The sequence below is a fragment of the Capricornis sumatraensis genome, chromosome 14 (assembly GCF_032405125.1).
Source record: "Capricornis sumatraensis isolate serow.1 chromosome 14, serow.2, whole genome shotgun sequence".
NCBI lineage: Eukaryota > Metazoa > Chordata > Mammalia > Artiodactyla > Bovidae > Capricornis > Capricornis sumatraensis.
The window spans coordinates 58,587,460-58,602,997 of record NC_091082.1 but is presented as its reverse complement, the minus strand read 5'-3'; the positions used below and the strand labels follow the sequence as shown (position 1 = coordinate 58,602,997).

The following is a 15,538-nucleotide window of genomic DNA, read 5'->3' as shown; positions in this document are numbered from 1 at the left end:
ATGGCAGTCCTACCCTGGCATGTCTCTAGGGCCACGTCCCTGTGCCTTCTGCCCACCCTCGCCACCCAGCCACCCTCTCCTCTCCTCTGAGCCTGACTGTGCAGCTGCTATTTCTATGTGTCAACCTCCTGCTCAGGTGTCCGTTGACCCAGTAGCTGCTCATGTGGGAGTGCTGGGGGGTAGTACTGCCCGTCATCCTCTTGGGGGCCTCTATCACCAGAAGGTTTGGGTCTCAGGCAACGTGGGGACACGTACACACCACAAGCACCCTCCCTGCTCTCAGCAGGCACCACTCCCCACCCCAGTCATGCTGGGCGGGGTCAGCCCCACTAAGGAGACCTCTCATTCTGGGTGGGGCAGGGCTGGGAAGGGGGCTCAAGGTTGTCCACACGGCTTGGCCAAAGGCCGAGACCCTCCCTGCATCCAGCCACTGCCCAGCCCCCATCACTAGGTTGACAGCTGTTTCCAGTTTACCCTCTTCTGTCCTAAATGGGGACAAAGGTCTTGGTCAGCATCTCTAGGGTGACCAGTTGGTTTGTTTGCAAAGCGACTGTCCTCTTTGGAGGAGCCTCTCTGTGCCTGCCCACACTCCAGGCTGCTGGCCTTCCCACTGCTTGTGGCTCTTCAGTTTCGGAAAACCCTAGCCTCCCGAGCAGCCCCCAAACTGGGAAGGACCTGTCAAGGAATAGCTAAAATTCCCTAAAATGTTCCCATCTCAGCCACTCAAGAAAGGTGCCCCAGGGAGGCATCATTCTAGGGGCAGGGCCCACAGCCCCACTGACCCTGGGAGGGGCCCGCTGAAGGCCGTTCCCCACCAGCCCCACAGGCCTGACAGCAGCCCTCCTTACAGCCGCCCCCGCGGCAGAGTACAGAGACGCCGACCTCCGACGAACCATCCCTGCAGGGGAGGACTCACCCCAGACAGACAGGATGCAGAGAAGGCCCTGCCCTCAAGGGGCACCCAGCCCAACAGTCACCACAGAGACCGGAACCAGACCAGAGTCCAGCACTCCAGGCAGCAGCCCTCCCCGCACAGGGCGGGCCTGACCGGGCGCCCAGTTCAAGGGCTAGGACCACAGGTTGCCCGCAGGGCCCGCAGAGGTGTGGGAGCCATGTCATCCCAGAGGTACCCCTGCCCAGGTATCCCAGCATCTGTGGCCCGCAGCCACACCCACTTTCTCCACCGCCGAGGACCACCCCCTCTGACCCAAGTCAGCACAAAGAGAGGCAAGCGGTCAAGGATGGCAGGGATCCGGTGGGGCCACACCCGGGCACCAGGTGAATGCAGCCAGGACCTTCCTGGGGACAGGCACGCCATCCCCAAAAAGGCCTTCTCACAGGGGACAACACAGCTCTGTCCTGGGAGAGGGGCTGGGAGGAACTCACATGTGGGGTATGGGATCCAGGCTGGCCAAGTAGGGCAGAGGCCAGCAGAGTCAGGGTCTGAACAGGCATAAAGAGGGGTCTACCCTGACTGACATGGGTCACCCCTGACATCATGATGGACATTGTGACCCCCACCCTCCTGGGCATGCCCCTGCATCACGTGTGCCCCCAGCTCCAGCCTCAACCTCAGCCTCTGCCCCCTGCCCTGTTGGTAAGGAGGGACACTGCCCACTCCAGAGGTGGCCCTTGATGATGGTGACTCGCCCCCATTTCCTGGGAGGCCCTCTGGGCCTGAGATGGGCAGAGATGGGCCGAGATGGCTGGGGGACTACCCAGGGGCTCCGGCCAGATTCTGAGTGAATGCTCTCTGCTCCATTTGAACCTATATTGTTCACAGGCTGGGCCCATGAGAGACCCATGGGGAGCCACGGAGAGGAGGGGCTCCTGCATCAGCTAAGCCAGCAGGACCAAGATGCAGGTGGGCTCGGGCAAGGCTCATCAGGGGGCAGGAAAGCTGCCAGGTGGGCCAGAGGCTCTGACTTCCCACTTGCCCACAGAGCTGGACAACTCTGAAGCCATCAGGCCCCAGGCCACCCTCCTGGAGAAGCACTTCCTGGAGCGGGAGAAGCAGCCTCCCAGTACTGGGCAGGGCCCCTTCTTCTACATCGGAGGGACCAACGGGGCCTCCATGTGAGTGGGGCCTCAATCCAGGCCCTGTCCCACCGCCCCCAGGCCCTACCCAGCCTTGCTCCCTGGCTCCGCGGCCCCCAGGTAAGCACTGACCCTTCCCTACAGAATCAGCTCCTACTGCAAGAGCAAGGGCTGGCGGCGCATCCAGGATAGCCGGCGGGAAGACTACAAGCTCAAGTGGTGTGAGGTTAAGTGCAGAGACACCTACTGCAACTTCCGGGAAGGTAGGGGTAGGGCCGGGCTCACCGGGCGGCCCTCAAACATGGGGGTGCCACCGCGTGCTGCCCAGGCTCTGTTCTGCCAGGCAAGCAGCTGTTGTACCAGCTCCCCAACAACAAGCTCCTCACCACCAAGATTGGGCTGCTCAGCGCCCTGAGGGAGCACTCGAGAGTCCTGAGCAAGACCAGCAAGCCAGCCCCCTGCGCACAGACCAAGTGAGCCACCCTGCCTCCCCACCCCTGCCCCCCACCCCTGGCACCCACTCACCCAGCTGCACACCCCCACTCGATGGGTCAGTCGCTGGTCCTGACCACCCTCCACTTAGTCTATCCGCCCACCTGCTTTCCCATTGACCCAGCTAATCTGTCTCCCCCTCAACACCTACCAGCATCCCACCTACCCACCCCATGGCCTCAGCGGCCCTCACATGCCCGCCACAGAGCCACCCACTGGCATCCTATACTGTCTCCACTGCCCGCCACACCCTGGCTGTCCACCGCACAGCCATTCCTGCCCCATGGCCTACCCATGCCATGTGCCCAAATTGTCACTCACTTGTCCACTCCACACCCACTCACTGCCCAGCCACTAACAAGTCTGCCCACTCATCCAAACAACCAGCCACCATCTGGTCATCAAGGCCATCTTTACATCCTCATGTCCAGCTGTCCACCTCCACCATTTCTGTCAGCAGCCCTGGACCATTGCCCTGTAGGCATCTGTCTATCCACCACACCACACACACCACCAGGCTACCCCCACCCATGCCCCACCTCTCGACATCCCCATCCATTCTCCACACACGGAGCAGCCACTCAAGTCAGGTCCTGTGTCCCCCTGGGGTGTAGATCTGGAAAGGACATGATACCCGCCCTGGAACAGCTCCTGTGGACCAGCTCAGGACACCTGGGGCCATAGAGGTAGACGCACTCAGCCACTCTGCCCTAAACTAAAGGTCAGCCTGGAGGTCCATGAAAGGGCTGAAAGGCATCCCAGGCCAGGGGATCCGTGCCGACCACTCACTGCAAGCTGGTCACTGTCCTGGCCTGGAGACCCAGCTCTGAACTGACCACTCCCGAAGGCCTAAGAGCTGGGAGGTGGGAAGGGTCGGAGGCAGGTGAGGCAGCCTGCAGAGAAGCCAGGTGTGCCCAAGTTGGCTAGGGAACAGAAGGTGCAAAGGTTCTGCAGAGGGAAGAGCTGGGGTGGCAGATATGTGTTAGAGGACCTCAAAAGCTGCAGGAGTGCCTGGAGCCCAGTCCCACTAGAAACTCTCCCTCCAAACCACACCTCCCCCCCACCCAGATCAGGCCCCTGGAATGGTCAGCCAAGCTGTGGGGAGGGGACAACCCTCCCAGTGACTTCCCCACCCGCTTCTTCCCCAGGGTCCTGAAAATGGAAGACTTTTTCCCAGAGACGTACCGTCTGGACATCAGGGACGAGAGGGAGGCTTTCTTCACCCTCTTTGATGGTGAGAAGTCACTGGATGCCAGGCCCACTCTGGGGAGACCAGTGCAGGGCTGGACCAAGGCGGGAATGTGATTAGGGCAGGGCCAAGGTCCTGGAGAGATTGAGGTGGGGGCATAGTCAGGGAGGGGAAGGGTGGAGCCAACCGGGGTGAGGACAGGGCTAGTACTAAGGTGATGCCAGGGAGGTGTCATGGCTGGACCTTAGTGGAGGTTAAAGCCTGGCAGGCTCCAGGCCATGGCTAGGAGGAGTGTGGGCAGGCCTGTGACTGGGAGAGCAGTCAGGGCTGGGAGGGGTGGGGCAGGGCAGGGTCTGGCCCGAAGGCTCAGATGGCTCTCTCTGCAGAAACCCAAATGTGGATCTGCAAGCCCACAGCCTCCAACCAGGGCAAAGGCATCTTTCTGCTCCGGAACCAAGAGGAAGTCACCACCCTCCAGGCCAAGACCCAGAGCATCGAGGATGACCCCATCTACCGCAAGACGCCATTCCGGGCGCCCCAGGCGCGGGTCGTGCAGAGGTTTTGCTCATGGGCCCCATGAGGGGCATTGATTGGGTGGGGCTGACCCAAGCCCACTGGTGCCTGTGAGGGTCCGTGGGGGTCGCAGGGCCCACAGAGGAGTTCTTCAAAGTAGAAGGTTCAGTGCCCCAAGCTGGGCTTCTGTGTAGCTAGGAAGGGTGGGGTTTCTCCTGCTGTCAGGGCTGGAAGAAAATGTCCTGCACACACCACCCCCGACAACACACACCACAGGCCCCTGGACAGCGCGGAGCAGGGGGCGCTCGGTCAGCTGTGCCCTGACCTGGATCCTGCACACTGAGCTGCAGTAAGCCCAGCCTCTCCCCCATTCCCCCTGAGCCAGCTGCAGCCTTCAGGCCCTCGGGCAGAGCTGACCCCCCTCCTGGGCTCCCTCTGCCTCTGGGTGAGGTCCAGACCCTCAGCCTCACACCGGGGGCACAGTCCAGCCTCAGAAAGTTCCCTTTGGACTTCCCTCTCCACCAGTGGGACTTCATTTCTGCCACAACTGCTCTCAGTCACTGTAAGCAGTGCTTCCAGCCTCTGGGTCTCCAGACCTCAGAGCTCTCCACTGGGATATCCCTCCTTGTCGCTCCAAAAGCACCTGCCCTTTAAAGCCCAAGGTCATCCCTGCCTCCTCCTCCAGACAGTCTTCCCTGACCATGGGGCCAACCAGCTTCTGCCTCCCCAACTCCTAACAAGAGCTGTGTCCTGGGGTACCCCAGTTATACACCGGCAAGCTGAGCTCTAGGAGCCAGGCCCTGCTCCCCAGTTCCCTGACCTGTTCAGGCTCAGAAATGTCCCCTGATGAGGGGACATTACACTCAACTGGAATAGGGGACCCAGAGCTCACAGCTGAGGCAGGTGGCAGGGGTGCTGGGGAACTAAGAGGTCCAGGTGGGGGCCTGGGCCAGGCTGACCGCACCTCCCCAGGTACATCAAGAACCCGCTGCTGCTGGATGGGAAGAAGTTTGATGTGCGCTCCTACCTGCTCATCGCCTGCGCCATGCCCTACATGGTCTTCTTTGGCCACGGCTATGCTCGCCTCACCCTCGGCCTGTATGATCCCCATTCCAGCGACCTCAGTGGCCATTTAACCAACCAGGTAGATGTGCTGCACAGATGCAGCCTTGGACAAAATCGCTGTTCAAGAATGCAGACAAGAACCCAGCTGTAGACGCGGCCCAGGCTTGGAGGTGGCCCTGCCTGCGGTCAGCAATGCCTCTCACCTTCAGCTACAGCGGGCACCCTGTGAAAGGACTGAGAGCCATGCGCCACCCCCCACCCCAGCTTGTCTCCCTTTGGGTGTGGATCAGGCATCTCTGGGTGTGGAACAGGCACCGCAGGGGTGGGAACAGAGGATAAGGGTCTTGGTGAGGACCTCAGTGCAGAGATGCTTAAGGGCAGCAGTCTCCAAGGACGGATATCAATGGGATGCGTCTGGGCAGTGGCCCCCCAGGGGGATCTGGGGGGGGCTTCTCAAGGGTAGGAGTTGCTGGGGGAGGGTCTTAGGCAGCACAGCCAGCCCAGGGCGTCTAGGAGAAGCAGGCCCCCTGTGGGGGTGTGGCAGCATCAGGGTGATGCTCTCCATCGGGGCCTCTGTGGGGGACGGGCCTTCAGGCGCTGCCCTTCCTCCCCAGTTCATGCAGAAGAAAAGTCCCCTGTATGTGCTGCTCAAGGAGGACACGGTGTGGAGCATGGAGCACCTCAACCGTTACATCAACGACAAGTTCCGCAAGACCAAGGGCCTCCCCCGAGACTGGGTCTTCACCACCTTCACGGTTTGTGTGTGCCCCGCCCACTCGGTGAGGGGAGGGGATGCGGGTCAGGACTGGGGTAGGGGGTGCTGGGCCACAGGCAGGTCCCTGGGCGGGGCTGCCTCTGGGTGTGCCCACAGCAGTCGGCTCTAAGAGTCCTCTCCTGCCCCTTTCTCAGACGGATCATTCACGCAAAACAAAGGTCACCCTGTGAAAGTGCACAGTTCAGTGGTTTTCAGTGGATTCATAGAGTTGAATGATGATCACCACCTTCTGATTCCAGAACACTGGCATCTCCCACTGCCCTCCCCAGCCCCTGGCAACCACTAGTCCACTCTCTGTCCCCGCGCATCTCCCTGTTCTGGACATGTCACGTCAATGGGATCAAACAACATGTGGGTTCTCCCGGCTTCTTTCACTGAGCATAAACATTTTCAAGATTCCTTTTTATGACTGAATAATATTTCACTGTGTAAATGGACCATGATTTGTTTGGATAAACGTTCATCAGTTGATAGACATTTGGGTTGTTTCTACTTTTTGTCAGTCATGAGTAACGCTGCTATGAGTATTCACAGACATGAACAGGTATTTCAGTTCTCTTGGATACAGGTCTAGGAAGGGAATTGCATGGTCGCATGGTCCCTCTTATGTTGACCTTTTTGAGGAACTGCCAACATTTCCCACAGTGGCTGCAATTGCTCCCACTCCCACCAGCAATGTCTGATGGTTCCACTTTCTCTGTATCCTTGCCCATACTTACTATCTTTCTAATAGTTGGCCGGTGGGTATACAGGAGTATTATCTCATTAAGGGGTTGATTTGCATTTTTCTAATGATAATGATATTAAGCATCTTTTCCTGTACTTAGCCATTTCTGTATCTTCTTTAGAAAACTTTGTTACCTCCGTGGTCCACTCTTTCTTTGTTAGGCTGTGCATGCATGCTTGTCTAGTCACGTCAGTCATATCTGACTTTTTGCGACCCTGTGGACTGTAGCCCGCCAGGGTCCTCTGTCCATGGGATTCTCCAGGCAAGAATACTGGAGTGGGTTGCTGCGCCCTCCTCCAAGGGGTCTTCCTGACTGAGGGATCAAACCCATATCTTTTGCATCTTCTGCATTGGCAGGCAGATTCTTTACCACTAGCACCACCTGGGGAGTCCCTGTTAGGCTGTAGAGCTCTTTATATATTGATTGCTAGACCCTTATCAGATTGTGATTTGCAAATATTTTCTCCTGTGAGTTCTCTTTTCACTTTCTTGATAATGTCCTTTTTCATTTGTTTCACAACTTGCAGGATCTTAGTTCCGAAACTAAGGGTTTAACCCATGCCCTCAGCAACGGAAGTACAGAATCTCAGCCACCAGACCACCAGGGGATTCCTGATAAGGTCCTTTTTTGCACAAAAGTTTTAAATTTGTGTGAAGTGCAATTTATCTATTTTTCTTTGGTTATTCATGCTTTGGTGTCATATTTAAGAATCCACTGTCAAATCCAAGTTGTAAAGATACATCTGCAGCTTCTTCTAAAAGTCCTATGTTTCAACTGAGTTAATTATTGTGTATGGTGTGAGCTAAGTGTCCAGCTTCAGTCTCTTGTGTGTAGCTACTCCATTGTCCCAGGACCATCTGTCAGACTGTTCTTGGCAAAGTTTTGAAAATCAATTGACCAGATACATATGTGTTTATTTCCAGACTCTTAAGTCTATTTTTATTGATGTGTATGTCTGTCTTTAAGCCAGCACCATACTGTTTGAATTGCTGTAGCTTCATTCTGTTTCTCTTTTTTTTTTGGGGGGGGGGGCGGGGGGCGGGGCTGTGCTATGAGGCACGCAGGAATCCTACTTCCCTGACAAAGGATCAAACCTATGCCCCCAGCATTGGAAACTTGGGAGTCTTAACCACTGGACCTCCAGGAAGTCCCTCATGTGTTGACTGAATCATTCTTGCATTTCTGGGATAGATCTCACTCAGACATAGCCTATTGTCCTTTAAATATGCTCCTGAACTGGGTTTCCGAGTACTTCGTTTAGCATTTGTGTGTACCCTCATAAGCAATATTGGTCCACAGCATTATTGTCTATTTGGTTTTGAACATGTTCCCTTCTATTCTATATTTGTAGTTTGCGAAGCATGCTGTGCTAGTTGCTCAGTTGTGTCTGACTCTTTGCAATCCCATGGACTGGAGCCCACCAAGATCCTCTGTCCATGGAATTCTCCAGGCAAGAATACTGGAGTTAGTAGCCATCCTCTTCTCCAGGAGATATTCCTGATCCAAGGATCAAACTCAGGTCTCTTGCTTTACAGGCAGATTCTTTACCATCTGAACCACCAGGGAGCCCTTAAATATTTGGAAGAATTCACCAGTAAGGCCACCTATTGTGGACTTTTTTTGTGGGAAGGATTATTTATATTATTATTACTAACTCAACCTTTATTTGTTAGAGGTAACTAAGATTATTTCTTCCTGGGTCAAGTTTATCAGTTTGTCTTTCCAGGAATTTTTCCATTTCTTCTAAGTTACCTAATTTGTTTGGAATATAGGTCACTCGTATTTTACGAACAATTATAATCCTTTTCATAATCATTCTCATATTTATGTAAAGTCTTTCTTAAAAAAAATTTTTTTTTACTCTTTTGGCCACACCACATGGCATATTATATCATAGTTCCCTGACACTGAAAGTGTAAGTGTTAGTCACTCACTCATGTCCAACTCTTCGAAAACCCATGGACTATAGCCCACCAGGCTCCTCTGTCCATGGAATTTTCCAGGCAAGAATACTGGAGTGGGTTGCCATGTCTTTCTCCAGGGGATCTTTCCGAGCCAGGGATTGAACCTGGGTCTCCTGCATTGAGGGCAGACCACCGTCTGAGCCACCAGGGCCAGGTATCAAACCCATGCCCCCTGCACTGGCAGCATAGAGTCTTAACCACTGCACTACCAGGAAAGCCCCAAGGTCTTTCTTTCTGGATTTTAGTAATTTAAGTCTTCTTTCCTCTTTTTCTTGGTCAGTTTAGCTAAGGGTTTGTCAGTTTTGTTGATTTTTTCAAAGAACCAGTTTTTGGTTTCATTGATTTTCTCTATTGCTTTCTATTCTCTAATTCCACTTATATCCACTCTAATTTTTACTATTTCCTTCCTTCTACTTGCTTTGAGTTTACTTTTCTTTTTTTTCTTAGGGTTGAAGATTGAGTTATTGATTTGATTTGAGATCTTTCTTCCTGTTTAATGTAAGCATTTACAGTCATAAATTTCCCTCTGAGCACTGCTTTTACTGCATCCCATAAGATTTTGTGCATTCTGCTTTCATTTGTTGCTTAAGAGTGTTATCTTCCACACATTTGTGAATTTTTAAATTTTCTTTCTCCTATTGATTTCTAATTTTTTTCCATTGTGGTCAGAAAACATACTTTGCATGATTTCAACCCTTTAAAAAGTATTGAAACTTGTTTCATGTTTTTTGTTTTAGCTGCACTGAGTCTTCATTGCTGAGTGAGGACTTTCTCTACTTGCAGCGAGTGGGGGCTACTTTTTGTTGTGATGCAAAAGCTTCTCATTGTGGTGACTTCTCTTGTTGCAGAGCACAGGCTCTAGGGCACAGACTCAGTAGCTGTGGTGTATAGATTTAGTTGCCTGTTGGCATGTGGGATCTTCCTGGTTCAGAGATCAAACCCATGTCCTCTGCTTTGGCAGATGGATTCTTAACCACTGGACCACCAGCAAAGTCCCTATATATATATTTTTTTCGAAGTCCCTATTTTATGTTTCAACATACTGTCTATCCTAAAAAATGTTCCATGGACACTGGAGAAGAATGTGTAGCCTGCTGTTAAGTGGAGTGTTCTATAGATATCTTTCAGGGTAGGTGATTTATAGTGTTGCTCAAATCTTGTATTTACTTATTGATCTTCTGTATAGCTGTTCTATCATTGAAAATGGCATAATGAAGCCTCCAACTATTATTATTGAATTGTCTATTTCTTTCAATTCTGACAGTTTTTGCTTCATATATTTTTAGGGTCTGTTGTTAGGTGCATGTATAATTATTACATATTCTTGATTTATCATTAGAAAATATTCTCTTTTTTCTTAATGTCTTCAATTTTCATGTTAAACTCTATTTTCTCTGATATTTGTACAGATGTTCCAGCTCCCTTTTGGTTACTTTTTGCCTGATATATCTTTTTTTAATTCTTTGACTTTCAACCTATCTTTGTCTTTGAATCTAAGGTGAGTCTCAGAAAGCATATGGTGGGTGAGGGGATGCATTCTACGAATCTTTGTCTTTTATTGGAAAGCTTAATCCATTTACATTTAATTTAATTACTGATAAGTTAGGATTTATATCTGCTCTTTTGCTATTTTCTATATATCTTATATCTTTTTGTTTGTTTCTCCATTACTGCCTACTTTTTTGTTAAATATTTTCTAGTGTACTATTTCTAGTATTTCTTTTACTATACATTTTTGACTTATTTTCTTATTGGTGCCCTTGGGATTACCATTAACATCTTAATTTAAAACTATCTAGTTTGGATTCAAACCAAGTTAATTTCAATAGTTTTTTTTTTTAATTTTTTCCTGTATAGCTCTATCTCTTCATTTATGCTATTACTGTCACAAATTACAACTCCTTAAATTGTGTGTCCATCAGCATAGATTCATAGTTATTGCTTTATGCAATTGTCTTTTAAATAAAACAGAAGGAAAAAGGCAATTACCAAAAAAATGAATGTGTAATGTCTTTTATATTTAACTATGTACTTATAAAACAATGGAAACAGTGACAGACTTTATTTTCTTGGGCTCCAAAATCACTGCAGATGGTGACTGCAGCCATGAAATTAAAAGACGCTTACTCCTTAGAAGAAAAGCTATGACCAAACTAGACAGTATGTTAAAGAGGAGAGACATTACTTTGCTGACAAAGGTCCATCTAGTCAAAGCTATGGTTTTTCCAGTAGTTGTGTATGGATGTGAGAATTGGACCATAAAGAAAGCTGAGCACCAAAGAATTGATGCTTTTGAACTGTGGTGTTGGAGAAGACTCTTCAGAGTCCCTTGGACTGCAAGGAGATCCAACTAGTCAATCCTAAAAGAAATCTGTCCTGAATATTCATTGGAAGGACTGATGCTGAAGCTGAACCTCCAACACTTTGGCCACCTGATGTGAAGAACAGACTCATCGCAAAAGACACTGATGCTGGGAAAGATTAAAGGCAAGAGGAGAACGGGACAACAGAGGATGAGATGGTTGGATGGCATCACTGATTTGATGGACATGAGTTTGAGCAAGCTCCAGGAGTTGGTGATGGACAGGGAAGCCTGGCATGCTGCAGGCAGTCCATGGAGCTGCAGAGTCGGACACAACTGAGCGACTGAACTGAACTGATGTAACTACTTCATGGATGCTCTTAATTTCTTAATGTGAATTCAAATTATTGTCTAGTGTCCTCTCATTTCAGTCTGAAGGACTGTAGAAATGTTCTACTACTGATAATCTATGTTTTTTAAATTTGGGAAGGTCTTAATTTCTTTTTTATTTTTGAAGGATAATTTTGCTGTATATACAATTCGTGGTTGACAGTTTTATTTTTCTTTCAGTATTTTGAATATGTCAACCCACTGCCTTCTGGACTCCATGGTTTTTAATGGGAAATTGGTTGCTGGTCTTATTGAGAAGCCCTTATAAGTCACTTCTCTTTGCTGATTTCAACATCCTCTGTTTGTCTTTGTCTTTTAAAAGTTTGCTTACAATATGATGGATCTTGTTGAGCTTATCCTACTTGGAGCTCATTGGCCTCAAATGTGTAAATTCTTTTTCATCAAATTTGAGAATCCCACTACCATTATTTCTTTGAATATTCTTCCTGCCTCTTCCTTCACTCTCTTTCTAGATCTCCTTCCATAGATCTCTGTAACTTCATCTTTCTTCATTCCTTTGACTTTCTGTTCCTTAGACTGGATAATCTCAACTGATCTGTCTTCAAACAACTCAAATGTCTTGTTCAATTATTATACTTTTCAACTCCAGAATTTCTGTTCAGCTCTCCTTTATAATTTCTGTCTCTTCACCGATATTCTCTATTTGGTAAGACATTGTTCCTGTATTTGCCTTTAGTTCAAGTGAGGTCTTCCAAGGAAACATCAGACATCACGACAAATGACTATACTACTCTGCCAAACAGATTAATCCTGCTATCTCCAGTACCAAGAATGTAGGCTTTTTTCAAGGCATTGAGCTGGGATGCAGGGAATAATACTAGACCAGGTTAAAATACTACAAAACTTGCTGTTCCTGTCAAGATTCAAGATTCTGTTTGAATAAACACTCTTCAGGTTGCTGAACGCTTTTGGTTAATTTCCAGCATTCTAAGAAGGTTAATTTTAACAAATTTGGCCCATTTTGGCTGTTTTTATGGAATGGCTTATCTCTGGACCCCTTCCTCTGCCCGTTTTGTGATGCTCTCGTCTCTCTTGATCCTGCTCAGCAAGGCTTCTCCCTGTTGTCTCACTGAAATGCTCACCAGAGTGATTTCCATGTTGTCAGACTCAGGGATCAGCCCTGGTCCTCTTCTCCCTGACCTGTCAGCCAACTTCGGACATAGCTCCTCACTCCCCATGGCTTCCAGGACCTTGCTCACTTCCTCTTAGCCCCCTGCACAGGTCCCTGGGCTCCCCACCATGGCTCTCTGGAGCCCAGTGTCCAGCCTGGCCCTACTCTTTATCTGCTCTTATCTACTCTTTGTCTTTATCAGATATCACCAGACATTTTTTTTTTAACTTCTTATTTTGTATTGGGATAAAGCCAATTAACAAACAATGCTGTGATAGTTTCCGGTGAATAGCAAAGGAATTCAGCTGTATATATACATGTATCCATTCTCCCCCAAACTCACCTCCCATCCATGCTGCCACATAATATTGGGCAGAGTTCTTTGTGCTATACAGTAGGTCCTTGTTGGTTTTCCATTTTAAATATAACAGAGTGTACATGACCATCCCAAACTCCCTAACTATCCCTTCCCCCATCCATTCCACCAGCAACCATAAGTTTGTTCTCTAAGTCTGTGGGTCTCTCTCTGTTTTGTAAGTTCATCTGTATCAATGCTTATATAAGGGATGTCATATGACATTTCTCCTTCTCAGACATCCCCTGACTTTAAATTCCATCTATGTGCTTAAGATTCCACATTAAACATGGACCCTGACCACTCCCCTGATCTTGACCCAAAGCCTATCAGCACCCCATTTGCAAGCTCACAGAGGTCTCAGCCTCCAGGGCTTCCTCTCCTTCTCGGTTGATGAGGGCTCCATCCTCCCAGAGTCTCAGACCAAACATCTAGGGATAACCCTTCATTCTTGTTTACAGCTCACATCCTTTCATCAGTTGCACTGGCTTTACCCCAAAATAGACCCAGCATCCATCCCACTACCTTGGCTTCTACAAGCCAGCATATTTCTCACCTAGATCCTTGCAACAGGCCCCTTCAGTCTCTCTCAGCATAGCAGCTAGAGGACCCTGTGAGGGCACAGGTCAGATACGCCCTCCTGTGCACCACCCTCCATAGCTCTGATCTCAGGGTGAAAGACGAGGTCTTCCCACACCCTGAGAAGTGACTGGTGCCACTCTGGTCTCATCTCCTGCTGCTCTCTAGCTTGCTCCAGCCACAGCAGCATCACCCTGGTCCTCGGACACCTTGGGCATGTTCAAACTTACAGCTGTTGCTCCCACCAGGTGTCCCATCCCCATCCCACAGCTCCCCCCTTCCATCTTCACCTGGTACTCACTCTCTTCTCAATGAGGCCCACCTGGATCATACCCCTTTCCACACCACCCCAAAGCCCCCACCTCTCACCCTGCCTTAGCTTCTCCTGTTTAGCATGTGAGGCTTTGTGCACCATACAAAGTGCATTTACACATCAAGTTTTTGTCTCTCTCCTATGAGTGAACTGCTCAAGGGCAGAGACTCCTCAGAAGCTCTCTCCACTCTCCTGCCACATCAGTACCTGTCACACAATAGGAGGGCCATACGTTTGTTGGATGAATAAAATGAGAGTGAAGGAGTTTCTGGCTGTGAGCCTGTGACCCTGAAAATGTGACAGTATGGTCACGGTGGGAGCACAGGTGAGGGATGGGCTGTGGCTGCTCAGGCCTGGAGGGTGTAATCAAGGCCCACAGTTGACGTCCTGTCCCCCCTACCCCGCCCTGCCCACAGAAGCGGATGCAGCAGATCATGGCCCACTGCTTCCTGGCCGTCAAAGCCAAGCTGGAGTGCAAGCTGGGCTACTTTGACCTCATCGGCTGTGACTTCTTGATCGATGAAAATTTCAAGGTGCTGCTGAGGCTTTCTGGCAGGGGGCGGGGGGGGGGGGGCGGGGGGCTGCTGGCAGGCAGGTGCAGGAGACAGTGGCCCTCCGTGCACACCTGACCACTCAGGCAGGCCCCTGGGGTGGGCAGTCAGGCGCCCTCCCTAGCCCTGGAGGTGATGTGTCCATAAGGTTTCACTCCTACCGCTGGGGTGGCTCCTAAGGCCAGACTCTCAGACCCTCAAGAGTCTCAGCCCCTTGGGCAATTGGGGGAGTGAGGTCATGGAAAAGAAGTGACCTGATGGTCACGTGGCTTAATGGGGACCAGAGTCTCAACCTTCTCCTGGCCAAGTGGTAGGTGGGGTGGGATGCTGAGCAGTGTTGGGCCCAGGTGTGGCTGCTGGAAATGAACTCCAACCCCGCCCTGCACACCAACTGTGAAGTCCTGAAAGAAGTGATTCCCGGCGTGGTCATGGAGACCCTGGGTGAGCCACCCCCCAGGACCCTCAAACTGCCCCCCTCTGCCTGCACATGCTCTCTGCAAGTTCAGACGCCCACAAACCCAGTTCTCCAGCACCCCGAGGGCTGCGTGGCAACCCCAGCCTCTGCTCATGCCCCCACCTCCCTGCCAGCGTGGTGCCATCCCACCCCTCACCACCCTGTCACCTCCAGACGGGGTGGGAGGTCCCCCTCCCCCCGCACCGCCCTTCCCCGCTCCGCGTCCAGTTCACCCACGCCTCCTCCCCAGACCTGGCGCTGGAGACCTTCCAAAAGAGCCTGCGCAGCGAGAAGATGCTACCGCTGCTGTCCCAGCGCCGCTTCGTGCTCCTGCACAACGGCGAGACGGACCTGTGGCCGTGCCTGGGGGGCTCCCGCAACGTGCCCCGCCCGCCGCTGCCCCCACTTCGGCTCACCTGCGACGCCGCGCCCCTCGAGCCATCCCTGCTCCGCGCCACCGACCGGCCGGGCGCGCGCAGGCCCGTGCCACACCGGGGCCTCGGCGGCGCGCCAGTGCGGCCCTCCTCCGCGCACCGGCGCCCCCGGCCTCCCGTCCCCGCCCCGGACGGCGCCCTGAGTGGAGACCCCGAGGCCCAGGAAGGTGGGCAGCCACGAGTGGGCGACGCGGACCGGGCACGGGAGCTTTCCCCGGGGCCGGCAGAAGAGGAGCGCAAGAACGCGGGCCATCGAGGCTCCTAG

At 51.4% G+C, this 15,538-nt stretch overlaps 1 protein-coding gene across 1 annotated transcript; it reads left to right on the top strand.

Moving 5' to 3' along the window:
• Positions 1–1,112: 1,112 nt before the first annotated feature.
• On the top strand, positions 1,113–15,538 carry TTLL10 (tubulin tyrosine ligase like 10). Its single transcript, XM_068985759.1, is given in 13 exon segments — positions 1,113–1,278; positions 1,784–1,864; positions 1,944–2,076; positions 2,182–2,300; positions 2,381–2,510; positions 3,144–3,215; positions 3,678–3,763; positions 4,105–4,276; positions 5,204–5,375; positions 5,911–6,051; positions 14,251–14,367; positions 14,733–14,826; positions 15,090–15,538. Coding segments are annotated over 13 exon segments (1,932 nt in total).